Here is a 9,066-nt window from a genome sequence, read left to right on the forward strand (position 1 = left end):
TGCCACAAAAACTTGTATACCTTTATTGTTGCTATATAAAACAAACACCAAATCTTAGCAAAATTTTGAAGGAAAAAGAAAAGAGCTTTTCCAAGTGACATATTTGGAATTGTGTAAAGGACCAACCATTTCAAAAATTGTGAGGAGATACAATTTTCTGTATCATTCATCGCCTATATATTATGTACAAAGCATCATAACGGTTTTACCTACAGAGGGCGCAACAACGAATAATCTTCAAGCAATTCCCGCTCTGAAAGCGTATCGTTTTCGTTTTGTGGGGTCCACAACACCTCAACCGCCTGTAAGATGATCGACTAATTAGAAATCGAACAGAAAACCAAAGCAAACGAATCCAGTGAATCGCACAAACCCAATTAGAGATGGAACATAAAACCAAACCAAATGAACCCACCCACTAAATCACACAAACCCAGTTAGAGATAGAACAGAAAACCAAACCAACTCAATTAGAAAGGGAACAGAAAACCAAACCAAACGAACCCAGTTAGAGATGGAACATGAGAATTATAATTTCTGGGCTAGACAACAAGTGCATAAAGGTCTCACCATAATTCTGCTTGAAGGGATAGACCCCAGTTTTTGCAAGGCTTCTTTCAATTGTGCACTGCTGTTGATGGGTGGCAGTTTATGTACGCCTCCAGCAGCCACGATGATCGTAATCTTCAACCAGAAAATATGTGTTATTAGTCAAGGAATGCTATATATTCGAAATAATATGATCCTCTACACAAATCCGGAAGAAGTTCAGAATACTTTGATAACCAAAAGTCCGAGTTCTGGTTTTTAAAAGTTCAAACATAATGGTATTAATATGCAAATTTGGCATCGGTTTTTTAAATAATTATTGTAAATCCAAGATCAAGATTCTGTAAACTTAACAGGTGCCAACAAACAGCAAATCGAACAAATCACAAACAAGTATGAAGAGAAGAGAATAGTTGTATACACAACAAACGAACAAAGAATCAAGATGTTGTGTACGCACAGAAGCAAAACGCTCATGTGATTACCCCAAGTCCTAACCTGAAGTTGCTATACTACTGATAAGACTATGAACATATAATGCAAAAAGGTGGTCTTCGGCTGATATAACTGAACAACTTCTTATAAACGAAGAATATTATCTGATGTTAAGCATATAAAAGAAGCCAAATCTATGACCATCATAATTCTAGCTTCTAACAACTAAGAAAGTACTAAATTACAATGCAGATTGGAGAATGTGAGTTATGTAGAACCACATCATATTACTCCCCAAGAAAGCCCTTGGGAGAGAAGGGGTGTTCCAACATATATTGAGAAGAAAGGATCCAAGTCTAGCAGATGGGGACCACAACACGCCCCCTCCAATTGAGGCTAAAAGCCTAAAAGGGTACAGATGCCCCAGAGCTTTGAGTCCCTTAGAGTGGTAGACCATGGCTCTGATACCATATGAGAATATGTTGAACCCCAGATTACTCTCCAAAAGAGCCCTTGAGAAGAGAAGGGGTTCCAACATATATTGAGAAGAAAAAGGTCCAAGTCTAGCTGATATGGGACTCCACCAGATGACATGTTTGATAAATCAAAATAAGTGGCAGCACCTAGTTTAATGTTCTCATAATCAGATAATCTTAGTAGTGACTGCAGAATACTGATAGCTACATGCAATCTAAGGGGCTATTTGATTGGTTTTCAATTAAGCCCTGTATGAAGCTCCCCCTTAGAAGCTTACTTAATAAGACACTTTCTATATCATTAAGCCACTACCAAACAATCATGTATAACAAACCAAATAAGCGGTGAGTCCCATTAAGTCTCCAGTTCTAAATGCTTAATAATTTATAATTTCATGCATTGAACAACAAAGCCCTGTGATATACGTACTGGTGGCATATTCACACTTACAAGCATGCAATATCCGTTTATGAGAAGCTAGCAGAAACAAATTTCTCATAAACATTACAAAAAGTTGGAGGTTGCATCTATTTGAAGCATTAAAAACGATAAACGGGAAGAATCTATGAAAAATACCAAAAGCAATAATCATGAATTCATCATGCATAAGACAAATAGGAAAGAAGCATTCACCTTTGGAGATAAGTGGAAACAACAGACAAAAAGAGAAAAAAAAACATGTATATGGTAATCATTTAAAATATACGCACCACTATATACTCGTTACGGAATCCATTTGATCTTTGATTTGTTGAACTTTGCTTTCTGATGTTGTTCACGTTGACCAGAGTCTCCTCATCAAATTTACCCCTTTCTTCAATTGAAAGTTGATTAAATCGTTTCTCACCATCCTCTACGCTCCTCTTGAGGTCCACCTGCAGCAGATAAATAAACCAATATGCAGACGTTCAATGTTCTTGAAAGATTTATAATAAAAAGTTAACATATAGTAGAGAAACTGCCTCACATTGTTGAGGGAAATTCTTGTCAAAAGGTAACTTTGCAAGTTTCAATATCGATCATGAATGATTCAAATGGGGATTCCTTGCTCAAAGATGTTCATTGTGTACCATAAAGAACAACATTTCCGCCCAGATCCATTTGTATAAAGAGTAGTAAATGAGATAGAAAGGATAAGGAATTTTGAAGCGCTAAGAAAAGAGAACAAAAAAAAACAATGTGGTTCTGTGTGACTTGATTGCAAGTAAAACTCGAAAGAACTTTCATTTTGATCATCTACGAAGACTTTTTGTGTCAAATATTCAAAAGTTGAAACAACTGTTTGAAGGAAGTATTACGCAAAAGCAAGATGATGGAGGAAATAGCCTACGAACTTACGGATGAATAACCAGAGATGCAGTAATCAGGATTCCGAAGTAGAGCTAGTGTCGTCTCTGCAACCAAAATGAAATCGGTTTAAGCAGCAATCAGATGATTATACACGTTTTTGCCTCCAAAAGATAAGCAAAACCATTTATGATATGAGGCCTATATCAAGTCCATTGTGCATTCATATCAACTTCGGCATGAAATTTCATGATCCAGCAAATGGTTGGGAATCTTTCTTCTCTAGCCTTTATCTTCTTACCTTTTTTCCAATTCTTCTCTTTTTGTTCCAAATTGTTTAGACTTCTTGGGCAAACTTTGTTTTTCACACACTTTTTGCAAGTCATGGGAAATAGTCGCTCACTCTACAGGTTAGTGACAGGTCTGTGTACATCACCTACAAATGGTGGGAGATACTGGACTCGTTTGGTTTGGTTTGGTTTTAGCAACTAGTGACAACCGATAGCAGAGACAAAACAACCATATGGTGGAAGGAATGTCACGACTTCAAAATTGTTGGTTAGTCACAAGGATAGTGATTATAGTCAACATATTGAAGTATATATAGGTGTGCGTATATATATATATATATATATATATATATATATAGAGAGAGAGAGAGAGAGAGACGGAGGGAGGGAGGGAGGTTCAGGGGAAACCCCCAAAAAATGAAAAACTGAGGAATGTGCATACAAGTAATTAAAGTTGTTTTTTGGTTTTTATGCAAATGCACGTGTACATACCGTACAAATTGCTTATAATTATTTTTTTTGATTAACCTGGATATCCAACCCGCTATGCGAGCCGACTAATCCCAGGGCAACCACCTACTTTGCAGATAGCCCGGAGTCACCGCATTTGAACCTCCGTGGCCACAAGGGGATTTTTATTCCTCCTTGGATTTGAACCTGGGACCTCCTGGTACTTTTGACCTTTGAAGCCAAGCTCAAACCAATCAGGCACCACCCTTGTGGTTCAAATTGCTTATAAATTACTTGTATGCATGTGTGCATACTATCCAAATGAACGGTTACAAAGATGTTCCTCAATTTATCATTTTTTTTGTGGTTCTCCCTTGAACCTGACCATACTTGTGTGTGTGTGTGTGTGTATATATGTGCGCACATATGCATAGATACGTACATACACAAGTGCTTATACATATGTATGCACACACATTTAAATTAAACTTGATTGTCAATTGTTTATGGAGAACCATATAAAAGTTTTTGGCAAATTGTAGTTCCTTTTATGGTTAGCATAGTAGCAAACAAATCGATGATTAGATAACAATCACAGATATGTTACATATAGAAACTGTATGTATCATGTACATATCAATCTGTAAGAACTATTACCTGTTAATACATAGCTCAATCCCTCTGGGCTGGATGTATCAGCTGCCTCAGCAATCCGATTGAGATCCCTTTGCAGTGATCGACCCATACCCAACAATCCAACCTTGAAAAATAGAAGGTCAGTAGTTACTACAAATGGTATTAAGTTGTATGCAGGAAGGTATACAATTCAAATCATATAAATCATACATATCGCACCATAAGATGTATCAAAGTGCATTTTCATGGTAATAACTGGCAGCTATCAGGATCTCCAGAAGTAAGTAACTTCAAAAGAACTTAGGTTGGTCATTTAGCTAAAGACAGGTTTCTTTTTAAATCCATGACCTTCTGACGGTTTATAGCATTCATATGTTTAGAAGACAAATTCTTCCTAAAAATCTGTCAGAAGCTCATTGACAAGTTCTTAGGCATGCTTGCGTATGGAAGTGCCATTTTTTTGCTGTGCAGTGACATTCTCAAACCAGTAAGAGAAAAGGTCAATCGAGTTAAAAATATATATGCCGGAAGGTCATTTAACCAAAGGACCCCTGTTGGGCTTTATTGCCCTAAAGAACGATGGGTGATTTAGTTAAGTGACCTTCTATGGAAGTCATTTTTCCGAACCAACTTTCTAGTGTTTTTCCATTATTTTATAGGGCGGGGTGTTTACACCAGGTCATTTGAAGGTTATTGAATAGGTCAAGCCCTTAACTGAAAACTCGGGTCATTTAACTAAGGAGGCATTTTGGTAAACGCTTCTGGGTAAGCGCTTACCCGTAAGAGTCGCCACTCTCACTAACCTCACCGTGTACGACTTTGGGCATCAAAATGGCATCATATGTAACAATCTTAACTGGTAAGCACTTATCAGTAAGAGCCATCATATGTAGCAATCTTAACTGGTAAGCACTTATAAATAAGAGCCATCACCCTCAGCGACTTTGGCACTAGACATTCCCCAAACAGGTACTGTCGGGTCGAGTGAGATGCGAAATGAAAACTATTAGCCCCACACGAAGTTTGTGAATAGGTGATTGTCTGATAAATAGTCAACAGGCTCGCCAAGCACGTTGAAACTTCGTCCACCGCGTAAGACTCTTGTTCTTTGCCTTGCCTCTTACCGGACAAGGCGGTTCTTTAGCATGCTAAATCTTTGTTATCTCATTTTGCAGTCTAATATGTAACAAAGCCTCTAAAAAAATTGGAACTTCCCTGTTACAGGGTAAGATTTCCGGCCCTTGCCATGTAAGGTAAGTGACCAAGTAAGCGAGTAAGATTTCCGGCCCTTGCCATGTAAGGTAAGTGACCAGGTAAGCGCATAATGGTACATGCTGGTAAGCGACCCCTAAATGGCCAAATAACATTGTGTGTCAACCGCATCACTTGTAAAGCCTCAAAAGTGATATGTAATCTTAGTTTTGAGAAATATTTGGCAAAGGGCTGGGTTAGCTGCCAAGACTGAAGTTGTCTTCCCCAGCTTGCAATAAATTCTTAAAGGACATAATTGAAAAGATGGAAAGCAAAACATTTGGGGTTCAATTTGCACAAAAAATTAAATCAATTTCCAATTTGAAGTTAAGTTTATGGCCTATATATCAGCAATTCTTGAAAACGAATAAACAAATAGTTTACCTGAAGCTTAAGAACACTTGTTTTCTCGGTAGCAGTAAGCAGACTACCATCATCACTATCAGATCGATCTGATAAAAATCCAGACACCAAAATGAAGGCAGCAAAACCCATCATAACAAAGAAAAAACTTGACCCAACTCCAACTGCTGGCCCTAAATAGAACCCACCACCACCGCCAAACGGCGTCGGAGCATAATACGGCGCCGAAAATGATAACTCCGGGCCCCTTGTTCGAGTGGTATAAGTTCTAGAAGAAGACGAAGAAGAAGAAGAGGAGGAAAACGATTTCCCACCCATTCGCCCACCGGAAGCAGCCAACGCAACGCAACCATGGTGATGATCGTACAACAATAACAAACCTAATAAAATCCCAGTTATGGCGGGTTTTTGTAAGGCCTTGAGAACATTCGTAATTGATCTCCAAAACACTTGATTCATACCACTGCCAGTAACAATTTTTTTCAAATCGTTTGTGAATCCTTCCATGCCACGAGCACTAGACTTTTCCCCTTTGGGGTTGTGGTTGATGATGAAGCATTTGATTCCCAAATTGGGGGAAACTCTGATCATTTTGTGAGAAGAGTGATTGATTTTAAGAGCATTATGATGGGAATGGGAGAATTTGATTGGGAAATAGCGATTTGGGGGGAAATGGAAGGTTTGTTGGAGCAAAAGGTTGGAATTGAAGTTGGATTCTAAGAGGAAGGGTGGATTCGCCATGAAAGGGGTCGGAGATATCTTGAGGAGTAAGGATCGGTGGTGGTGAACAGATGAAGAAGAGGATAATGAGAATCCAGCGTTGGCCCAAGGCCGAGTTGTGGTTGTCACCTGCCTTTGGTTTTTCGATCGTTAGTTTAACTTATTTTTGGTTCCGTATCGGTAATAAACATTTTTAAGTGTTTAGATAAATAATTTATATTGGTGTTAAATTGTTAATAAGATGTTTTTAAAGAAGTTAAGATTATATGTGGGATTGTTTATTTTAGGTGTTTTTTTATTTATTTCAGTTTGGCACCGGTGATAAGCTAAATGCTAATGTTTGTATAAGAAAAAATAAAACTGCTTATATCGATGCCAAACCGGTAATAAATAGTTTTTGATAAGTTAATTCTTTCTAACTTATGAAAAACTGTTTATTATCACTTTACCATTTTAACTATGTTTTATTAATATTTGTTAATTATTAATCTAATTGATATAAATTTTTGTCAAAAATATTATTATAAATGATGAAAAATAAATTTTTACATGTTGAAAAATCAAATAAGTTAATAATAAAAAATATTATTATATAGAAGACCGTTCTTTTTGGTCATTTTACATATATGAACAAAATTTGTCAAACACTAAAAAACAACTTATTAGCTTATTGTTTTTTGGTACCGCTATAAGCTAATCCAAACACTTTTTACAAAATTCCGATTTAATACCACATAAGTTAATAAGCACTTTTACAAAAAAATATAAGTTGTTTTAAATAAGCAATCTCAAACACCCCCTAAATCATTTTGACTTATAATAAGTTGATAAGTGCTTTTGTAAAAAAGCATAAGTTATTTCACATAACCAATCCCAAACACCCATATATTATAAAACATTTGACAAAAACTTTTAAAAATCATTTTTTATGCATGGAGTACTGTTTATTGATGCATATTACTTAAAATTCGAGATTACAAGTAAATTGTGCGTAAGTACAACTTATTAAAGTTTCATGTTTAAATTCATATAACTAACTGCAGATAAGCATCATCAAATACAAGATAAATATTTTATTTTAAATATAAAAAAATTAAAATATAATTAGTATTCTAACAGATTACTTAATATTATCCTTATAAAAGATTTATTAAATCAAAAATAAATTATTTCGTTATTAAATCTAAATTAAATTATAATAAAAAATAATTAAAGAAATTACATAAAAAACAATAACTTTTAATAGTTAATTTGATACTAATATTGATATAATTATTTTAGAAATTTTATGATATATTCAAATTTATATTTTATTCAAAAATAAAAATCATTATTCTTTTTTCAAAACTCATATTAAAACATCTACATGGACGGAATAAAACGATACACTAAAATCGAGATATCTTTCGCTGCATTGCGCGAATACCCTTCTAGTATAATTATAATTGATATATAAAATTTCATATAATTTACCAACCAATTATGATTAGTACATTAAATTGATATCAACTTTTTTTTATTGGTATATGTTGGTACAGTATTATACCAACATCATAAAAGTTAAAGTTATAAATTTATTTAAATTGACATTTTTCCCAACTAGATTTAGATTCACTAAAACCATCAAGAATTCACATAACATACTGATATGTGTTGTACCATTTATCCTTACCTGTACAAACATTTAAATATTTTTCATATAATACAAGCACTCACTAATAGAGTAATACAAGACGCCGTTGAGAAGCGCCAATGAATCGAGTAGGTGTGGACGAGTTACCAATGTTGTTGGGGTTAGACGAATTAATTCAATCAAAATCTATCTGTACTGTAATTTAACAAATTTTAAAACAAGATAATTTATATTTTAAATCAAAATATGTTGTATTATTAATTAATCTTTAATTCGTAAATAATTGAAATAATAAGTCGGTACAGTACGGTAATACCGTGGTAGATGACTTCTAATACTATGTACCAACCAAGTTTAGATAGTTGGTACGGTACTATCAACTCGTTAGATTGGTACCAACTAAATTGGTACGATTCCCTGAATAGGTTAACCTTTCAAACTGCTGTTGAATCCATAGGCAGTTGGTTTGTCTTGGTACAATAATCATTATTTTATCTATAAAATTTTATTAAAAAATATTGTTTCCACTTATAAACTTTCTGGTTTCACCTGTGAATTTTAGTAAAAATGAAATTGAAACAATCAAAGCTCATAAATGAAACAACACTATGAACTTTAAACAAATACCATATAATCACAGGAGTAGCAAATTTTTGGGTTTCAAAATTATCATATTCTAATACAAAATCAATACAAATAAAAATCCGAATTCAAACAAAAAAAATGAAATTTTAAACAAAAAAATAAACCCTGATATAGATTTGTACTCTTAAATTCACGATTTGAGGTAGAAACCAATGCGGGAAAAGGACGATACTCGGTTTGCGGTCCTTTGATGATTTGGGAGTCGGTAAACAATATTCTTAATCACAATGGTGGTGCCTGATTGGTTTGAACTTGATTCCAAAAGTCAAAAGTACCAGGAGGTCTGAGGTTCAAATCCAATGAGAAATAAAAATCCCCTCGTGGTCACAG

General features: G+C 34.8%; 1 protein-coding gene across 1 annotated transcript; it reads right to left on the bottom strand.

Annotated features, from left to right (window-relative positions):
- On the bottom strand, positions 1–6,576 carry LOC112517701. Its single transcript, XM_025125089.1, has 6 exons — positions 5,760–6,576; positions 4,146–4,248; positions 2,800–2,855; positions 2,172–2,336; positions 571–684; positions 1–302 (listed from the first exon to the last, which is right to left on the bottom strand). The coding sequence occupies exons 1-6, from the start codon at positions 6,477–6,479 to the stop codon at positions 210–212; spliced, it is 1,251 nt and encodes a 416-aa protein (XP_024980857.1). The 5' UTR covers positions 6,480–6,576; the 3' UTR covers positions 1–209.
- Positions 6,577–9,066: the final 2,490 nt, after the last annotated feature.

The sequence above is a fragment of the Cynara cardunculus genome (genome assembly GCF_001531365.2).
Source record: "Cynara cardunculus var. scolymus isolate 2C chromosome LG 1, CcrdV1, whole genome shotgun sequence".
NCBI classification, from domain to species: domain Eukaryota; kingdom Viridiplantae; phylum Streptophyta; class Magnoliopsida; order Asterales; family Asteraceae; genus Cynara; species Cynara cardunculus.

Excerpts from the sequence above, each read along its gene's own strand:
- LOC112517701 (XM_025125089.1), bottom strand. The coding sequence starts at position 6,479 with ATGGCGAATCCACCCTTCCTCTTAGAATCCAACTTCAATTCCAACCTT. Across the intron at positions 2,856-4,145 it reads ATTGAGCTATGTATTAACAG|AGACGACACTAGCTCTACTT; the intron begins GTAATAGTTCTT and ends TTTTGGTTGCAG. Across the intron at positions 685-2,171 it reads TCCGTAACGAGTATATAGTG|ATTACGATCATCGTGGCTGC; the intron begins GTGCGTATATTT and ends TTCTGGTTGAAG.